The 21,509-nt window shown below is 39.3% G+C and overlaps 2 protein-coding genes across 6 annotated transcripts in view; both read right to left on the reverse strand.

Annotated features, from left to right (window-relative positions):
- Window positions 1–551: 551 nt before the first annotated feature.
- LOC111861838 (trophoblast glycoprotein) lies at window positions 552–16,925 on the reverse strand. 3 transcript variants are annotated; one of them, XM_023846748.2, is made up of 3 exons: window positions 16,460–16,925; window positions 6,379–6,611; window positions 552–2,822 (listed from the first exon to the last, which is right to left on the reverse strand). In XM_023846748.2, exons 2-3 carry the CDS (start codon window positions 6,604–6,606, stop codon window positions 1,845–1,847), a joined length of 1,206 nt encoding a protein of 401 aa, XP_023702516.1. In that variant the 5' UTR covers window positions 6,607–6,611; window positions 16,460–16,925; the 3' UTR covers window positions 552–1,844. The 3 variants fall into 3 exon arrangements, with proteins under 3 accessions (XP_023702516.1, XP_023702517.1, XP_023702518.1); XM_023846749.2 differs by lacking the exon at window positions 16,460–16,925 and adding an exon at window positions 13,260–13,282; XM_023846750.2 differs by lacking the exon at window positions 16,460–16,925 and adding an exon at window positions 9,190–9,312.
- Window positions 16,926–20,004: 3,079 nt separating this feature from the next.
- Window positions 20,005–21,509, reverse strand: part of LOC111861830 (kinesin-like protein KIF20A) — a 66,242-nt gene continuing 64,737 nt past the window's right edge. For all 3 annotated transcript variants that reach the window (XM_023846734.2, XM_023846732.2, XM_023846733.2), the window contains one exon: window positions 20,005–20,613. In XM_023846734.2, the coding sequence (XP_023702502.1) occupies window positions 20,554–20,613 (60 nt within the window). In that variant the 3' untranslated portion in view covers window positions 20,005–20,553. The remainder of the gene's footprint in view (window positions 20,614–21,509) is intronic.

Genomic DNA, 21,509 nt, shown 5'->3' on the forward strand with positions numbered 1-21,509 from the left:
GTAGTAGTCACATAAAAGTACCATACAACCACAGAAGTTGTAAAATAACCACATTTTAAGTACTTAAGCCTTTGATGAGTGAAATTTTGACAATGCCATCGAACAGTATCACAATGCACAAGGATTTTCAAGAAATGTATTATTATGAGTCCTTACCACAATTTAATTTGTCTGTCTGATATATACTGTATTTAGTTGAGTGAGCAGATATATTGAAATCAGATTTATATGAAAACAGTTTCTCCCCCTGACATTTTTTAATACTGTTCTGAAATAAGGTATATAGTTTAATAGCCATACATTATTTTTTTTATTGCTAGTGGGGTGGGACTAAGTCCCTTGTGCTGCGGCCACTTCTGGCCTATTGTACCAGCCCCAGATGATATGTGAGGGTGATTGTGGAGCAACTGGTGGAATGAAGATTTGGGCGGGGGAAACCGAAGTACTCTGAGAAAACCTGCCCCAGCGCTACTTTGTCCACCACAAATCCCACTTGACCAGACCCAGGATCGAACTCGGGCCGCCGCAGTGGGAAGCCAGCGACTAACTGCTTGAGCTATGGCATGACCTAGATAGCCATACATGCTAATGCTATGGAAAGCAAAGCTATCCACAGTGTGATTATTAAGCACTTTGCAGTACTGGTAATGTAAACATCCAGAGTAGAAAAATGTTTTGCCTTGTTTCTGATTATAAGATAACCCATCTATTTCCCCCTGCTAATTTAAGAACAATTTTCACCTTATAGTTAGGTAAATGAAATACTGTTTTCCAAATGGCTCTGACAGGTATTGTGCATATAGGTTATTTTGTATATAGTGTTATGAATCGGCATCTAAACCCTATTCAGTCAATTATTAAACATGTTTGTCAAACTATGAACTCAGCATTCTAAAGGGATAAATTTACAGATAAATATGCTTCAAAATGTAAAAAATATATACATTTTTCATGAAACTGGAGTTTTTTTACCTCCCAGTCATAATTACTGAACATGCAAACAAAGAGACACTAAAGAGCAACACATTAGTGCATGGACACACAAAGGCACTTGAATGAAATGTTGATCCAATCTGAAGACACAATATACAAATACAAAAAACAATAATGCAATGGGTAAGCATCAGCACCCCACCCACATATATATTCAAGCAGCTTCATTATTTATCTCTTCTTCTTTAACTTACCATCACTTCCAAAACCAGTAAAATTTGTATTACTAAATGTTCAGGTATAATCATCATGTGTGTGACAACTGAGGCTCTCCTGGCAGTGACTGTGAAAAGTAATGTCTTCTGGAAGGTGACACCATGTAGTCTCATAGAAGTTTATCAGCATTTTGGAGGAATGTACTGCCTGCATGTTCAGGGTTGAAGAAAGTCAAGCAAGCAATAGCCCTGTTTATCATTTACATAAAATGAAACAGGGCAGCCTGGAATCTTGATGAGTGTTAACATCAAATTCTGTGATATTTCTTGGACTGATATAATTCCACCACTCTTGACACTAATATCTTCAGGAGCAGATAATCACTTTAAGGTATATGAATGAAACCTTGCCCAATTTGTTTTAGTGGATTACAGTTTCAGATTCTCAGCCATACACTTAAAAGCACTGTACACATTGTAACAATTGAAACTGATGGTTATGGCAGAATACAAGAAATTTCAAACACAGTGTAATGTTTAACTATAGCACCAATTCTTCTTCTGCCTTTTGATGTAAGAAATTCTTCAGAATAAAGACTTGTACCAATATTTTAAATGTCACATGAATATGTCATTTAAACGACAAAATTTGTCCCTCACCAATAAAACTTGCTTTATCATCACCATCTCATCTTATTAAACATCCATCTCTGGTTCATCTTGTTTACCAATGGTTGTGTACTGGACTTTACGAGAAACTGTGTCTAGTATTGGCATGAGACGATACTTTATTTGCACTCGGTTCATGTATACAACTGCAGCTAGAAGGGCAAATAATATGACTGTAAGAACTCCAAGAACAACAGCTGTGGCTTTGTGCTGCATTCCTGATCCAACGATAGCTGTTCTGTTTGGAGCACACTGAATTTGACGAAGATCCATAATTGGCTCTCCACCATTGCTTTCTGGAAGACCACGGTGGCAACGTAACATTTCCTTGTTTCGTACCTGAACTTGTGTCTTCTGTAACCATGCATACAAATCAGCAATATTACAGTCACATAGGAAGTGATTGCCTCTTAGGTCAATGACAAGGCTCTGATTCTGTGAAGGGAAGGAGTCTAATGTATCTAAATCTCCAGTGTTAAAGCCAGAGATTCTGTTTCTTTCCAAATCAAGAAACCGAAGATGCCTCAAACAAGTAATATTGAAATCTATTCCTCTCAGAAGATTGTCTCCAAGATGTAGATCCATGAGATTTGGGAGATCACAGAAGACTTGTGGGTCTCGGAAGCCAGTTATTTCATTTTGTTCCAGATGAAGTTTGGTAAGTTGTGTCAGATTGCTGTTTACAAAGATATCATGTAAATCAGCTGCAAGGTCATCCGGAGTGTTATCAGCAAATGCATCTGTAAGGTGTAATTCCATAAGATTGATAAAACTAGAAAATACTCTTGGATGATGGTGGCTGGAGCCATCGGTTGATGAGATTGAAAGGTCATTGTGGTTCAGGATCAGACGCTGCACATTTCCAACCCTGTGATATGACTTACCACGAATTTCACGTATCTTATTATTTGACATGTCAACTACCCGAAGGCGACTGTAATTGTTGAGAGTCCCAAAAACATTCCATGGAAGTTCTGGGATGTTATTGCCACTGAATATCAGAACCTAAAATATAAATTAATTTGTGATTATAACATATATTAAGCAATTTGATTTACAACTATACAGTTCTTCTGAATTTTTTACTAGCCTTCCAGATCTTTTGATATTCATCATTGCTCATTGTGTTTCTGAATATGAATTTTTAAGAAACCATTAATTTTATTATACTGTAATTCCTTCTCATCCATTAAGTGCATGAACATATTACTGGATTACACGGGATATTGTTCCAGTCCATTTCTATGTTCTTAGAACTGCCCAAGAATGTCAAATTTGACATGCAGGAAATGGAAGGAAGATTGACATTTTTACAGAATAATGACTTCATGCAAAAAACCAAATACTGTGTGTGTGTGTGTGTGTATTAGTGAAGTGTAAAGCGTAGTCACGAGCTATATCAAAGCGTCAAATGAATGTGGTCATCAATCCAAAACCTGCCAATAGTCACACCCTATCATGTGACAATACTGTAATCCCAAAGGGAAGACAAAGTCAAATCTGCAGAATTATCAGCGTGAATCAAGTAGAAAAATATAATGTGCTGATATAAATCCTTGATTACAAAGCCTGCAAAGAAGTTCAATGCAACTTCTATCATGCATATGTAGCTTAGAATTTTGTCACAAGAATTTTGAGAAAGCAATACAAAATGTTGCAGGTGGGACTGCATAAAAATATATCATAAAATAACATTTTCCTGGTCTATAAGACATGTGATGTTGGCAGTATAAAATTCCACAATTTTATTAACAACCTCTGTTTCCATCCTCAGGAGTCACAATGGTAACAGTTTCTGAAACATTAGCATTTTGCACTGATATTCTGACAGCATGGCAAAATGTATTGAACTATGTGCTTATGAAAGGTATATAGGCTTTTATGTATAGTAACAATCAATATTTGCTAACTAAATAACTCAACTGAGCTGAGTTCTTTTTGGGAAGCTGCCAGTCACTCAGCTACTCGAGAATTTCCAAAAAATTTATGGAACCCAAAGGTTACCAATACTTAGTAACTAAATAACTCAACAGAACAGAGTCCTTCTTGGGAAGCTGCCAGTCACTCAGCTACTTGAGAATTTCCAAAAAATTTATGGAACCCAAAGGTTACCAATATTTATTATTTATACTAGAAATTTGAATTGGTTGATACAAATCTGTAAATACCCACATCATATTTAATCAGAATACATTAATTTTCCTGGCATTATTAAATGTACATAGATAGGCATGATAAAGCTGATGAAGCTAACAAAACAAAATATGTCTAAAGATGGAGGTAAATAATTAGCACACACAATTCCTGACTCAATACCATATAATGTGTGCAACTGTCCTGCTATTACAGCCTTACAGTGGTGAGAATGGGAATTACTAACACATCTGACAATACGGTATCATGTCTCCTTAAGGTCTGTTTTCAAAGTAACTCACTACAGGACAAAGTTCAATCTGGAAGTTTCTGGACAAGCAAACTGTGTAATTCTGATCAAGTATCACTGAGAAACATTTGTTTCTTCAAATACATATTGTAAGCATGTACTGCAGGATTCAGGATCGTGATTTATATTCCTCTGTTCCTTTTTTGGACCACCCAAGAAGTTCTGATGTACTGAATGAGATAGAAACCTACTTTCTGTTCCTTATGCCTTCTCCCTTACACGAGAGTTCCCATAAATACAACTTCCATTTTGTTAATCTACAGCCTACATGGCCTTTTTGTACTAACTGAGGCTCTGCACATATACACATGGAGGTTCTTACGTTTGTTGACCGGTTCACAGCTCTGTGCTTTACAGTGACCAGCTACGAGGCACATACGAATTTTGTTGATGAATCAATATCCTTGTTGGCCGATAATGTTGGAGTGAAGTAGTTACAATTCACAGATCACAGGAGGTGCTGAAAATGCTGTCCCTCTACATGTAGACACTCCTTGCAGCAGTGGAACAGGTTCTGATTTACCCTTTGAAGCTGTTCTGCAGGAATATTTTCAATTTCCCATCGAATATTTTCTTTTAGTTCTTCTTCCATTCGAAGATTACCGTTGTAAACTTTGTACTTCAAACAACCTCAGAAGAAAAAGTCACAAGGATTAAGGTCAGGTGAATGTGGTGGCCAAATACCACTGCTAAAAATTCTGTCCCCGAAGACACTGGACAAAGCCTGTATAGACATGCGTGCGGTGTGGGCAGTAGCTGAAACCAGTTGTAGGTTTCTTCTGTTAATTCTGAAAAGAATTTCCTGAGAATGGCCTGTACATATCTTTCACAATGAACTGTTTCCTTAAAAACATATGTTCAACAATCCTTCTTGCACTTACAGCACACCAGACACCAACTTTCACTGGATAGAGTGGGGCTTTGTGGGTTGGATGTGGGTTCTGTGAACCCCAGCAGTGATTATTTTGCATATTTATATATCCCTGCAAGTGAAACGATGCTTCATCAGAAAAGAATGTCAACTGCAGATCATCTCACTTTTGATGAACCCCACTAACTGGATTGAGTGGCTGAAAGGCATGGTTTATTGTTGTTTCATAGGGTCTAAGCTTCAGCAGTTGTGTTGCTCTTCTTGCACTAGACTCTGACAGTACATTCTCTTGAGCTAGACGTTTCAGTGATTTTCTAGGTGTCTGTTCAAGTCTGGCCCCTATGTCATTTAACTTCTCCTCAGTAAGCATTTTGCACTTATACTTCTGTTTCTAGTCCATAACAGTCAGAATGATCTAAATCTGTTCACCAAATCATGAATTGTTTGTCTGCTGGGAAATCTTTCATCACAAAATTTATGTTGAAATTTTTGCTGACACTTTCTAACGAACCTGTATTTAACCTAGGAGTCATAAAAAAATACATGTTGCTCTAAAGTATACAGCACCATGGTAGAACACACCGCTCACTAATTGTAATTGATAACAAATGTCTGATGGAGCTAATAACTGCTGCTCAATGTTGACAAATTATAAACAAATTCCCATGCATGAATTGCACTGCTGGCAGTGAAACATAATGCCATCAAGCAGTCCATGAAGTTCATAACTTCCTTTAATTACAAACGTTATTGGCCACTGGCCATGCTGACTCCTTGGTAAAATTTGTATGTGACTTGCAGCTGGCGGTGCACTAGTCGCTGTGAAGCACAGAGCCATGAATCAGTCAACAAAGCTAAGAACCTTATTGCATATGATCATATTTAGGAAGAAGGCTTCAATCTCTCTCCTCTTCCAAAGTACCAAAAGAGAAGTCTTCTGTGGAGAGCATAAAAAGAATGTCATGCTTGTTTTAAGAATTATGGTTGATCTATAAATCTTGCTATAATTCGCCTACCATTTATTGAATCTTAAAACTCTTTTCATTAAATGTAATCCTGGATTTAGCCCTGCATGTTTCAAATAGGAATTGTAATTTGGAAATAATATGACATGAAGGGAAACTGAAGTATTAAAACCAAATTATCCATGCTCTTTAGATATCCTGCTCTGGTGCACAGATGTTCTATTGCTTTCTATTCCCATGCACTGGTTGAGTTTGTCCTATACAATAACTTTTAGTACCAACCTGAGTTTGTGGAGGTATATGTTGGAGGACTGATATGTTGTTGAATCCTGTATTTGTACAATTGACAATATATTGCTCATTCTTTTCCTGATACTGTCCCTCTCCACATGAGCATTTTCCTCCAAATTTTGGGCCGCAGTCCCCAAAGACAACAGACAATCCTAATAACATTGGTAACGCATGGGAAAAAGGAAAGATTGTTACAAATCTCATCCTGACAAAAACCATTCCTCCTGAAAAATAAGAAGTAATTTCATTTTAGTTTGTAATTTTGAAGATGATTTCATCTGTAATAACACAACCAAGTAGATGCAGTGTAAAATAGCATTTGTATCATCAATGGTACCATTATTTCAGTAAAGGCAAGCCATATCGTTGCCCAAGAACCACATCTCAAAGGCACAAACGGGACATGCCTCAGCACTAAAGTGGGGTTTCTGGTTAGCTTGACAAGATACCCTTGGGCAAGAGACTCAGTAGTGTTCATTAATTATACCAGATCTGAGTAGCTACAGTGTACAGACCATGTGTTTTATGTACCTTCACTAATATAGACAATAGGTGAGTAACTGAAGACAATAAAAGAACTATTGGTTTATGGTTTCAATATAAAATTGTGAAACACCTAGGAAAGTCTTGCAGAACTCCAAAGATTTCATGCAACATAATTTACTGTGATCTGCATTAGACAGATAAAGCCACATTCCTGAAAGGAAATTGGTAATGACCCAACTGTTAAAAACTTTTAAAATATTTACATTCGAGTAAAAAGAAAATGTGATGATTGTTTCAGTTCACATTTTTAAAAGAGAATCAAGCACCTCATTTGTACATAAAACACAACAATTTAATACATTTACTCATGTACATCCTTTTCACATTTTCAGCCAAATTCATAATGTGACAGGGTCACTTTGTGGAAGACCTCATGATAACATTCGCCCACTTCAAAATAAGCGTTCAGATGCTTCTTCCCACACAACAGCTATATTCTAAGGAAAAGTAACTTCTCTTCCAATTTAATATCAAAAGCTTACAATACCTCCACTCTCTCATACATCTTCATGGTGTAGTGCTTAACTGCTTAATTAATGAAGCACAGGGACACCTTAACCCTACAGCTACACAATTAAAGTTCTTGCATTTTCACAGTATTATCTGTAACATGATAACCCTTTGAAGCTAGGGGAGGGGGAAAGGATGAGAGAGTGGTGGGGCAGTAGTAAGAAATACTATATTTTAAGAGGGAAAATAGACATTTTCTTGCTTTGAAAGTTTCCAGGCAGTGTTCTTCATCCTTCTGTTAGAGGTCTGTTGGAAAGTAAGCAAAGCATTGGATAGTGAAGAAGGGAAACATCAGGAAGTGAACATTCTAATGCACAGAGGAGAGATGTTGAACAAGCTCTTTGCTGCACTCGAGTGGAATTCTGACATTATCATCGGGAGGAATGGATTAAGGTAAAATTTTCATTTAACACTGCAGGTGGGTGGGGCTACATCAGAGTGAAACTTTAATATTAACACAGGGAGAGCTGCAGCACAATCTGGAATTTGGGTTGCCACCCCAAGCACAGTTTCTTGAAAGTCAAATAAAAAATGAATCACAATAATTAGTATCCTAACAATGCTACAATTAATCTAGAATAATGACAGCTTTCCTCTGTGTTATCCCTCCTAGCTCAAGAGATTCTACATCCCATTTTCCTTGCCTAAAATATTTCTTCTCTTATTTTAACAAGACACTTATTCCTTGGTCATTTACAGCTGCTGTTTGAACTGCGCCTGTTACGCAGTAATGCCGGACTGAGAGGGATGGGAATAACCAAAGATTTGGAAGGGCACATAGCGTCTTATTTCTAGGCACTGCATTGGTAAGTACATGAACACACTGAAGAAAACAACGAAAAACTATTGTCTGAATACAGGATATTCCACCCCAGATCTGAACCGAGTACTTCCCAAAAAAAGTGAACAGCATCACAGATACACCCACCTGCCAAGATTTTAGGAGCAGTGCAAAGGATTTTCGAGGATTTATTCACTGCAATGTCTACTTAGGAAAACCCCCCAACATGCATGCATGCATCAAGTGGGATTTGGACCCACAATCCCAATGTATGGGGTAGGGGGAGGTATTATTATTAATATTATTATTAGAGGGGGTGGGTTTCCCCATGCACTTAGACCAGTTATTGGTATTGTGCGTCCCCCTTTAATTTCTACTGTCGCCATACCCTACCGGTACTGGTGCGTGCTATCAGCCCCGTTCAGCCAACGAGGTCGGCCCTCGGTACCTGATATTTCCCCCATATACCAGAGACACTGGAAACTACTTGGGCGGGAAACTTGTTGCCTAATTTTGCTCAGAGGTCTCCTAGAGACATGAGGATCTTTTACGTGCCGTAAATCTACGACACGGGACCCACGGCTTAAAGTCCCTCCCGGAGGACTTGTTCCCTGAATTTTTCCTCCCTTAAAAATTCCACGACCTCCGCTGGGTTTGAACCCGCGTACCTTGAGTCATGAGGTGGGAACGAAGGCCGCTTAGGGGGAGGTGAGACCATGCGACCACAATATTGTCTATGGTTTAAAACTCATCAACTAAATTTCCGGTCAATTTCAGTAAGTTTTTCTTGTTTTTGCTACAGTGTCTAATATATCAATGTCTGTTACAATGTTCACGAAGATTTTGCTTCGAAGTTCAAACTTTCGTCCGAAAACAACTGTGAAGCACAATTCATCATCTGATATTGTGCGACATCTTGTTTCACTGTTGTTCCCAAATGTGCGTTCACTTTCAATTCTACTTACGAATCAGTCAAAAAAGGCAGTCCACCTCTGCCCGCATCACCAGTATGTAGGACGGTGTCAGTGGGATGCTCCCTCGTGGGAGGGGCCTGCGACAGTACTAGGTAATCACTTGCTGAGTCACAATATGCGGCTCGTTCTTTGTATCTTCCGCTTTGTACTGTACTCGAAACCTAACACACCAGCTAAGTACAATACAAAATCACATCCAAGTTGTGTACAACACGAATCTGTAGGGCTGTTTTGAAACTGTACGTATATCCGGGGTAATACTAACATACACGCCTGCTTCAGCTGCTACCCCTACTAATACCACTACCTTCGCTGCTGCTACTACTACTACTACTACTAGAGTAGTAATTTCGCATAGTGGGGGGTGGGTCCACTCGGCACGTCGGCCACTGATTGGCCTATTGTACCTGCCCCGGTTGATTATGATTATGGAAAATGTGGTAGAATGAAGATTGGCAGGGGAAACCGAAGTACTCGGAGAAAACCTGCCCCAGCGCCACTCTGTCCACCACAAATCTCACTTGACCAGACCCGGGCTTGAACCCGGGCCGCCGCGGTGGGAAGCCAGCGACTAACCACTTGAGCTATGGCGCGGCCTTACTGCTGGAGTAGTAGTAGTAGTAGTAGTAGTAGTAGTTATCTTTGTCATCGCGTCTAGACTGGCCGCAGCGTGCAAAGCTGACCCTATGCTAGCACCACGCCATGAACATGTGCAGGGGAGTGGAGGTGTAGCTCCACATATTTTTAACCTCGCCATCACATGAATGTGGCCAGTCGCTTTACCCCCAGCACTCTGTTGGCTAAGAGGCTGGGCGGGCCCCTCAGCCGGTCTGTACGCTGCCGGAAATAAAATCCTGATTCCTTGGTCGACCAACAGCAGACTAGTCGCCACACCTATTGGGTTATATTGGTCCCGGCCAAACTTCTTATTGAAAGTGTAAAGGCAAAAAAGTAAAGTTGTCCCTCTGCGTAATTAATTAATCACTATGCTGTGAAGATATATGGGGGAATGGAGGTTAAGCTTCAACATTCTTGACCTCGGCACTTGGTGGTGAGTTGTCAGCTCCATCGCTTTACTCCCGGTAACCACTGTAACAGGACTGGTTTGGACGCTGTGATACCGGGGGTAATACGGCTTGTGCGTGAAGCTAAACTACTCCCCCCTGTCTATTCCCAAGGTTAAGAATGCGCGTACACCTCCACTCCGACATATGCCATCATGCCACACTGCTTAATCAAAGCAGAGGGCGAATTTTACATATTTTTTTACAACGGCTCTTCCAGCCCATTCAGGGCCCTGGCCTCTTATTCAGCCCCGTAATCATTTTTTACAGTGGTAGGACTCCTTGGAAGAGTGGTCAGCCCGTCACAAGGTCTCTACCTAAACACAGGACAGAATGAAAGCATGCATAGACCACGTCCTGAGTGGGATTCGAACACACGTCTCCAGCGTCCGAGCGACCAACTTTACATTTTACTACGTACCACTGCTACTATTGAAGCTTGCCTTCCAGTATTACGAGTACTACTACTGTATTACTGCTGCGTACAAACAACTGAAACAACCTCGCTGCACGGCAATGTATTTATTTTCGTGATATGTGGGAACAGTAACAAGGAATACTAAGATTTAAAACTATAGCATTTGAGCGTTTCAAAGGATGAAACCTTTCAAACGTCAATGGCGCTTGCAATATCTGCTGATGTCTGGTAGATTTTCACGGTGTTTTCATCTTGAGACAATGTACCCCAGAGCATCATGCATACCGTGGAGATTTATAAGGAGCACGGACACAGGGCTTTCCGGTCAGATCCTTCTATCATCCTGGGAAAGTGTCCACTGCCCATAGTTGGTAGGTCTGTTCGACACCCACAGCCGAAGCTGGACGTAATGGCGACTAAGTATAGGAGCAAACAGATCCTAATTCAGTCTGACGCGAGCCAGATAAGAGTACTATTATAACTGAAAAGCATAAATTTGGTTTTATTATCCTTTGTGCAATCATCATAAATGCGTAAACGCCCCTATTTCTGCGACTCTTCAAATACGTACTATACAGATGAGATGAAGGTTTCTGTCTTCAGAGTTGCGCAAAAAACGCACGTGATTTGTGTTCGGTACTTTTTATATGTATTTCTTACTGCAGACAAAGATTTATACAATGGTAACGTCTGCTTAGATCAACTGATCACTCAGTTTCTTTCCGACTAGTCTGCTGGGTTAACCCGAGTCTCTGTTGCGAATGCTGCAAGACCAGTTACAGAAATGCTCCCTCCCTTTCATGAGCGATTAGGTACGAAGCGGAACGTTGTAAAGAGCAGAAATAATAGAGAAAACCAAAAGCGCTGCTTCTAAGCTTGTGTTTACCATAGCGTGCGCTACGAGGTCAACAGATGCCTGTCGCGGATTTAACTGCATATTTGTTTCTTATTTTGCTACAGATTTCTTGCCATAACACAAAATTCAGCGCGAGTATTCCATCTAAATTATAATGCTGTTTATATTCACATGGATTCATAAGCATCTATCTTTTTTTCAAAATTATCTCGGGGCGCACTCCTCCCCCTCCGGTGGGGGTGGTCCATACATACCATATCCCCACCACCGTGCTTCCAATTTTAAAACTACAACACCCTGTGCTGCAGGTATAATAAGATCATGTGGCACTGCTCTTAGGGCGAGGGCACACCAAGGAAACTGGCAACCGCAAAGCAACTGCAGTTTCCGAAAATTGTTATCAGCCTGAGTTGAAGACATGTTACTGAATGGAGCAGGGCAAATTGAGGAAACGGTAACGCAACTGGCGGAAAGACTGAGAAACTCAACTTCCAGGCAACGGAGCAAGCCAGTCTTCTCACAATTGCGTTGCCGCGTGGTTTCCTAGTGTCAGCTTCTTCTATATCGTGCTTCAGTTATTCATTTGTTTCTTAAGATGTCACGAAAGGATGACGACGATGCTAATTTTGTTTTTGTGCAGTTGACTGAGCAAAAGTCTGGTAAAAAAGTAAATGTATCTTTGTAACAGGCCGTGGAGGCCCATTGGGTTGTGAGATGTTGAGGTTACCACATTTTCTAGACAATCGGCTCAAAGAAGGCGGCAAGGTTGCAGCCCTATGCGCCGGCCGCCCTTTACCCCCAAGAATATTCAAAGAATATTCCTTGTACTCATTTCTGTTATAGGCTGAGTCGACCCCAGGGCCATAGTGCCGCTGGAAGGATTAAGTCAACTGAAAAGAATACAATGAACTCCTCGGGACTCGAACTCGCGACCTTCCGGCTTGTAGCATAGTGCTTCAACCAACTACGCTTCCGCGTTGAGTAAAAGCCTGGTATATATTAAAAACGCCTCCCAGACTACCCAGACTATTCCGGGGGCACGCGGTAGCGTAGTTGGGTGAGGCACTATGCTACAAGCCGGAAGGTCGCGGGTTAAAGTCCCGATGAGGTCACTGGATTTTTTTTTCAGTTGACCTAGTCCTTCCAGCCGCACTATGGCCCTGGGGTTGACTCAGCCTCTAACAGAAATGAGTACCAGGGATTTTCCTGGGGGGTAAAAGACGGCCGGGGCATAAGGCTGACAACCTTGCCGCCATCTTTGAGCCGATTGTATAGATAATGTGGGATCCTATGGGCCTTCACGGCCTGTTACAGGGATAGCTTTACTTTATTTACTTTTACTTTACCCAAGCTATTCTAGGCAGGACAAAATAGATTTGGCTTGGGAAAGAATTTCTCATGAAACGAAGCAGTCAGGATCCAGGTTAAGTTCTTTCGAAACAATATAAGCGCCTCAGTTTAAATTGTCACAGAACGGATGCACCAAATCATTTCTTTTCTTAATACTGTATTTAAGCATCCTGTTGCTTTAATATATCGTTTATTTCACATATATTTCCGTCCTAAATGCAACTTATTATATAGTGACCCTTCTTTCACACTACATGTTTCGGCCGTATACAGCCATCATCAGGTGTATTCTATTTTTCTAAAATTGTTGCACTGTATATCAGAATTTTGTGTCGCGCGTGAAAGCGATATTTCCTGAATAAAACAAACTAACCTTAATTAAAATTAATTAAAGTAATTAACAACCCAGTGTTTTCCTTATGGTCGTGGCCCTCTCTCTTCTCAAGCCGTATCAACTACCACCATTCGAGTATTATGACAGGATCAGTATTATTATCTTCCATTGCAGATGTTAAGTGCACGAAATTAAAAATACGAATACAATTATGCATTACGTCGGACGAACACACCCACTTGACATGATGTAAGCAACTAATGAAACAAGTTTCCTCAGTGCGCGCCTGCTAATCTGGAAACCAGTTGCCTGTTTGAAATCGGCGATTTTTCTCGGAAATTGTGGTTGCGTTGCGGTTGCCAGTTTCCTTGGTGTGCCCTGGCCCTTAGAATTTCCTTCAGCGTGAATGAAACTGATTCCGGACATGGAAATATAAAATCCACACAATACATTTCGGTATATTCATGCGTCATTTTAAATCTTATGTTTGTGTAAAGTTTTTTTTTTTTTCATATTAAAACAAAATCACTTGTATGGGAAAGTAACAAGAAAGAGAATATCGTTTCAGCTTACGACAATTTTTAAACAGTTCACTGTAACTAAGAAAGAACTGGCTATCCAAAGAGTTTGGGTTAATATCACCTGTCTCTGCTGGCGAATTCAGAACTTCATGTAAGCAACCACCAGCCAATTTCTTTCTAATTTATAATTTCCTTACCGCTTATCATTCGCATATCAGTCTATAATGTGTACATAATGAAACATCTGCAGCTGACACATGCTCATTACATAACTGAATCAGCAACGCTACAGATAAAGATGTGCAGCTCCCTCTATCGCTGTTTTATACAATCAGGATACAGAATGTGCAATCTTACTGGTAACTTTAAGATGAAGATCAATTTTCCGTATAGTAAATCATGAATACTGCTAATTGTCACTTCTGATTTTTCCAGCACTGCCCCTCATTGTACTATTCTCATTCCCCTGCGACACCGCGATCTCATGTTCCTCTTACTGCCCGTTGCGAAACTTGACATGTCATAACTAACTATCAATAGAACCTCCGTCGAGTGTAACAATATATATTCTTGTCACCATTTCCTCACATTTGCCTTACATGTTTCGGCTCACAAAGAGCCATCATCAGAGGCATCCACAAGCCACATGTCATACTCTAATCTACGGATAGAACATTATATTTGGGGGCAGAATGTGGTGAAAACAGAGTAAGGATAGACTGTGGCCTTCTGGGCACTCTGTAGATGAAGGCTATTCCGTAAAAATTGAAGGAGACAAGAAATGGATTTTTCACTCTTTCTGATTTCTTATTTATGAATTACAGAGTGTTGTTATTCTTAAAAATAAGATTCTGAAGGCTATTCCGTAAAAATTGAAGGAGACAAGAAATGGATTTTTCACTCTTTCTGATTTCTTATTTATGAATTACAGAGTGTTGTTATTCTTAAAAATAAGATTCTGAAGGCTATTCCGTAAAAATTGAAGGAGACAAGAAATGGATTTTTCACTCTTTCTGATTTCTTATTTATGAATTACAGAGTGTTGTTATTCTTAAAAATAAGATTCTGGGAACAAGCACTGAGTCTGACATGGCGGTGTTTGGAGTCTACAACAATGACCTCTGTTAAAAAGACGTCAAAAGTTCCTTACAATTAAGATCAGGAAACCATCGCTGGTGTCGTAATTGTTTAAACAGTTTTATTTGCACGTCTGTTCAACGTGTTTACGTGACTGTTAATTAAGGGTAACGACACGCAAAAATGAGCAGCAGAAATTAATTTTCTTTTCAAGAAACGAAATGAGGGGGGGGGCGATCTGGGGTGCCCCGTGCTGACGTATTAGCCCTGAATGCTGCCTGTTTGTTTCGTTAACAACCGAACAGTGTCCGTTTTTAAGTTGGTTGTTAACGACGCTGTCAATCTCGAGACTGTATAGCATCGGGAATTGTGTGGCACACAAAGCATTGATTTAAACAAATTTCGTAGTTATAAACAAATCTGCCATTATGGAAGCCAGCTCGATCCAGTCCATACATTTCGGTTCTGAGCATCTGACACTAGAGTTTCATGTTTCGACGATATCTGACCGTGCACGATGCATGAAGCTTGATGAATAAAATTGCATTTTTTTTAATCGATCTCACGAGGAAGTTTTTTTTTACGAAACTGGATTTGTCATTTTGTTCTGAGGGTTACTCCGCACAATCATAGTCTTCATATTTATTCATACAGATTCCAAAATAAGAGGGCCATCTTTTCTAAGAAGCAGTATTTTGGGAGGGGGGAACCTTGCCTTTTATTTGGGCTGATACGGTAATAATTTACTACAAAAGCTACATGTCCCAGTTACTCTCAGTGTTATACTATGGGGGCAGGGAGGGGCAACCGAGCAACTTCTGAAACTTCTTGAGAAATAACTCTGGCAATGGCTAGTTTTAACTACAATATGTCCAATCCACGCCAATATTAATTAAGATATTATACAAACTAATCGTGGTACGATTCAGTAATTGGTTACCTAACCTTGGTGTGCCACGAAATAACACTGCCATTGAAATATCTAAGAGCGGGGCCGATTTGATAAGAATTTTATCCATCTAGGATTGACAGACTTTTCTGACAGCGTAATGTCATATCATACCTCCATACTTCACGACATAATAAAGAATGATTCAGTTCCAGAGGAAATTTTTCTCCTATAAACTATCTACTGTCAGCAACTAATACATGTAACTTAGCCTTAGCCCACATCCTTTTCCCTTCAAATACACACCCAGGAGAGCTAACTATAGGAAACACGTGAGTTATACATGTTTTTAGTAACATAGGAGTTAGTATTATTAAAATCTATAAACTAGAAAAATGTCTGAGTACGATTTAAATATAACTCCTGACATTACGTCTTACAGATAGGGACTCCATTACGGTGCCTACAGTCATTCACATATTACAGACCTGAAAAAACCACCTGCTTTTACCATTCCGAAAAAAAAAACTTCGACAAATGGTAAATACATGTCAATATATTTGAGCCTGAGTAAACTTACTGGAAATATTAATGACTAGTGGTATATGAAATTATGGCGTTTTTCTAGTCTGAACAACTTTTCTTTTATCGACACTGTGGTCCAATGCTTCAGTTTGTTCATCCCTATTAAGCAGCTTCGCCCCCGACAATAACATCTTAATATATGATTACAAATTTTTCCAGGTACTCACCAATGAATATACGTGTATATCTTCACCTTCAGGATAATTTCCTTTGGCCGTGGTTTTCGCTACAACTTAGAGCGGCTAAAAAGTTGCTAATATTGTGGTTCCCACTGTTGTATTAGGTTCTCCCTCGACAACCTTCCTAGGACAAAAACACTACCGTTTTCTTACTGCTTTGTGCAGTACCCTAAACCACACAGACAAGATTTTATATTGCATCTGGTTCCAAATTCCGGCCACAAACACCTGCAATACTCAACAGCAGCTGTCCTTGTAAGCGCACGGTGAGCTTTCTTGCTGTTCTCCCTGGGTCTTCATAACTAGTATTTTCACGTAACCTGTGTAGAGAGTAGGACAACGGTTGTGGTACGAATGTTTGGCAACAAATTCCTACACACCGTTTGCATGCAAGTATCAGTGTTTGCAAACGAAAAGTATCAGCACATTGTTCCGTACGATGCAAGAAGTAACAGCGATGTTACGAGAAACTACCGCATAGTTACCCCATGAATGCCACCTATTCGTACATAAAAGAACTGCTGCCATAATAATGAAAATACTGTACTTTGTTACCTGAGCGCTTGTATTCAGATGGTGCATATAATGCAGTGATGGCTTGTACAATCGCAGCCGTGCCCTGAGAACGAGATCGGTTTATATAGCGTCAGGAAGGCCACTGATCTCGAACATTCAAAAGTAATAAACTGTACTGCTTTATAAGTCTCAACATTGCTGATTTTAAAACCCAGTTAAATTATTAAATTTTACTGTGAATTTGATTTGATGTCCACATTTAGCCGAATCTATTCACATCACGAATGGTGCTCTTGCATTTGTTCCACATGCCTGTGGGGGGGGGGGTCATAAAAAAGAGCCAAATTTTAAAATGCCAAGAAAAAATGTTTTTCCTTGACATTATCTTACTGCAGTTAAGTTCAGTGTGGTAATCCTCAGAACACTCAAGGCCAAGTCTTACATATTAACTTTTTCCTTGCCATGCTTGGAACAACTAGTACACTTGTCTTTTTTAGGGGTTTTCTTATTTCTCATTTGGTGGGAGCCTCGGGATAAAATCTTTTCAAAGCATGGCTTTGTGTTGTCTGAGGAATTTCAGTTTAGTAGCTCATGGTCAGAGAGCCCTTACACCAAACTGATACCATATAAGTGACCAATTTCACCTTGAAATGCTGTCGGATGTAATTAGCATCCACAAATTAACTTCATGTATCACTCCTTCATTCTCTTCCTTTCTGTTGTGAAGTTGGTCTATAAAATCATATCCACCCATATACTGACTTGAATATACCAAATGATTCTAAGTGCCAAACACATGGAAGTCACACAGTGATAGTTCCAGACTCTATGTGGCAATGTACAACACTCTGCATAGGGGGATGGGCTTTCTCATGCAACATAATACTGCTCATGGGCATGCTGGGATATTTCCTCTTGATATTACCAGCCTGAGACAAAGCGCGCATCAATGCAGTGGAAACATCCTGCATCGCCTTGAGGCTGGAATGCGGCGAGCAGTATGCCTTCATGATCCTAGAAGACAGCAGGCATCACTTTCCTGGAGGATGGTGTCACCTTAAACTTTCTTTTTGGCAGGCGACATAGGATGTTTCCACTGCATTGACGCATGCTTTCTCGGACTGGTAATGGTGAATCAAGACTCATCACCTGTGAAAATTTCTGACTAGCATATTGTGTCCATCGTGGTAGCGATTGAGATGCTGTAATGCCAGACCCATTCTTTGCATTTTGTGTTGTGGGGTCAGCATGCGTGGCACCCTTCGTGCACAGACTTTGTGGAAACCTAACCTGTCATGCATTATGAGGTAGGCCATGACGTGTGAACATGCCTGGTTCTGAGAGCAGCCCAAAGAATTTCATGCTGCTGGTTTTCAGGGGCTTGTGAAACGATGAGACAAGTGCCTCAATATACAGGGAGATTATGTTGAGAAATAAAAGCATTTTTCAAATCAGTACTTTTATTTGTTTAAGTTTTATATCCTTTTATATCTTACTTATTGACTTACCTATGTACTTCATCCCTCACTGCCCTACAGGCATATACAATTTGCTACAAAGATGGTAGGGTATGACTGCCTCTGTGGTCTAGTGGCCAGAGTTCCTAGCTACAGATCCAGAGGTCCCGGGTTCGTTTCCCGGCGCTACCAGATTTTCTGAGAAGTATTGGATCTAGAATGGGGTCCTCTCAGGCTCATGAGGATAACTGAGGAGCTATTTGAAGGGAATAGTGGCTCCAGTCTAGAAAACCGAGATTATCGCCCATGAGGATCAGTTATGCTTACCATGCAACACCCTCTATCCACAAAATGTTGGCACTAACTTTGCAGACAAAGAGGTTGCTTGGTTGATATAGTTCACTTGTGGACTACAGGCCATGGATTTCTTTTTATGGTAGGGTATAATATAAAAGTGAGGTGGTAATATGAACTACGATTTAAATAGCACTGAAGATGGCTGATAAGCTGAAATGCTTCTGCTAGTAAAATTTAAAAGAATTTTTTGTGGTAAGTGTAGGTGGTCATGTACAAGAAGTAACCTTTATAAATCAGCAATTAACTACAGGGCTCAATATTTTCTATACCCACACTCCTCTGGCCCTTCCAAAGACCACCTACTGTACATACCAGTGTATGTCACAGTATAAGCAACCTTATGGAAGAGAATTCCCTTGTAAGTATGTTTGAATTCTCACTGGTATAAGATTACTGGAAGTATGTGGAAAAAAAGAAGCTAGTAACTTCCTAATAAGAACATAAAAGTCTGTGTCACTGACTAATGGTGATGCATCCTCATTTCTATAGTACAGCTGAGCATGCTCTATAATCATTAAAATCTGCAAAGTATTGTCATTAGTTATTTACTTTATGAAGCAAATTCCAAGACGGAATATGTAATTTGATGGTTTCAATTTTATTTTAAAAATGACAGAACACACTCTAACTGTGGATAAAACCAGAATTTAAATTATGTCAGCATAATAAAACTGTCATCTCTAGGCCACATTGAAATCATTTTAAAAGCACGCTAATTAATACAAATGCAATATTATTATTTTTCAAACTGTGTAGAAATTACAAGCTGGCTCAATGGCTGAACACATTGTAACTACACATTTCTAACGTATTTCCACATTGTTCAATCCTACAAGGAATGAACAATGTGTCAGAATTATACAATTTATGCAACGGTGGAATTTTGTTTAGAAATATTTCTAAACAAAATTCCACAAACATCCGTCACTCTCACATTAGTCCAATCATGTCACATGCGATGACTTCTCAGAATTCTACTTTATGAAGAAAATTCCAAGAGTGAATATGTAATTTGACGATTTCAATTTTTTTTTTAAATGACAGAGCACTTTCTAACTGTGGGTAAAATTCGTTAGTGGGGGGGGGTGGAGTCCAGCAGGGTCCACTCGGCACGGCGGCCAGTGATTGGCCTTTTGTACCTGCCCCGGGTGATTATGGTGGAGAATTTGGTGGAATGAAGATTGGCAGGGGAAACTGAAGTACTCTGAGAAAACCTGCCCCAGCGCCACGTTGTCCACCACAAATCCCACTTGACTAGACATGGGATTGAACCAGGGCCACTGCTGTGGGAAGCCAGCGACTAACCGCTTGAGCTATGGCGCAGCCTAACTGTGGATAAAATCAGAATTTAAATTCTGTAAGCATAATAAAAATGTCATCTCTAGGCCACATTGAAATCACACATAAATTTTTCATTTTAAAAGCACATTAATTCATACAAATTGAATATTAATATTTTTCAAACTGTGTAGAAATTTACAAGTTGGCTCAATGGCTCAATTTCTGAACACATTGTAATTACACATTTCTAATGTATTTCCACAGTATTAATAACCTATAAAGAATGAACAATGTGTCAAAATCATAAAACTTTATGCAACAGTTTAAAATGGACATGAACTAAAGAAACTTGTGATTTATATCCATTTCATGTGTCCTGTCTTTCTGGATAAAATACTATTACATATACATATAAATATTTCCAAACAAAATTTCACAAACATTCATCACTCTCACATTCTTCCAATCATGTCACCTGCGGTGACTTCTCAGAATTCTGGTTGGTGACATAGAAGGTGGAATTTCCTCCGTCTGTTGAAAAAGCAGATCCAATTAAAACATCATTTTATGCAGTTCACAGCAAATAAACTAAAAATATTTGTTAGTGCCTTTTGTGTGTTGCTGTTACACAGGACCCTGATCTTGTAAAAATGGCTAATGCCATAGGTAACAGCATTACTAGTTACAGAAAATAATGCACTGCAACTATAAGGGAAGATTCAGCTTACAATGAAATACTTTTCACATGTACTGAAATCCTGTATTTAGTGTATATATAGTTGGGATCCCAACTGAAGACCAATATAAACTCTGTATTATTTTTCCATACTTAGTGAATGTCAATTTGGTAAATAACCCACGACCTTCCAGTCTCATACCTTGATTTACTATGAATATTGTTGAAAGAACTGATATTGTTTTCTCCCCACCAGAAATCTTTCCCATACAGCCACTGTGTTCACCATGTCATTAACTGTTTCAGAAATTAATATATTAGTTTATATAAATATATTCAATTATGCAGAAACAGATTCTTTCTTTCATTGCTTACTTCATGTCATTAATATTTTCATATTTAATTTGATATTATTATGAAACTATTTACTAACATAAAAGAATTTCCATTATCTACTTAAGCAACAAAATTATTTTATCATAATTACATACAGAAACTGTCATAAGATAAAATTTACTGATGTAATTCTGTATAATCTCCATTTAGCGTAAGAAAAGCCATTCTCCTAGATATTAATTAAATAGGGAATGCATAGTGTCTGCACTAAGAATTTTGTTTCCAGAACTAAGCCATGTACTCTAAACTGTGGGCAGCAAGTGTTAGCACACGGCAAAAATGGCCCTGGAAATTATGATTCATTATAAAATATGAAACACCATATAACAGAGGTTCTGACAGGGTCCTCCAGTAT

Source organism: Cryptotermes secundus, unplaced genomic scaffold, assembly GCF_002891405.2.
Source record: "Cryptotermes secundus unplaced genomic scaffold, Csec_1.0 scaffold819, whole genome shotgun sequence".
Classification (NCBI taxonomy): domain Eukaryota; kingdom Metazoa; phylum Arthropoda; class Insecta; order Blattodea; family Kalotermitidae; genus Cryptotermes; species Cryptotermes secundus.

Excerpts from the sequence above, each read along its gene's own strand:
- LOC111861838 (XM_023846748.2), bottom strand. The coding sequence starts at position 6,606 with ATGGTTTTTGTCAGGATGAGATTTGTAACAATCTTTCCTTTTTCCCAT. Across the intron at positions 2,823-6,378 it reads ATATACCTCCACAAACTCAG|GTTCTGATATTCAGTGGCAA; the intron begins GTTGGTACTAAA and ends TTTATATTTTAG.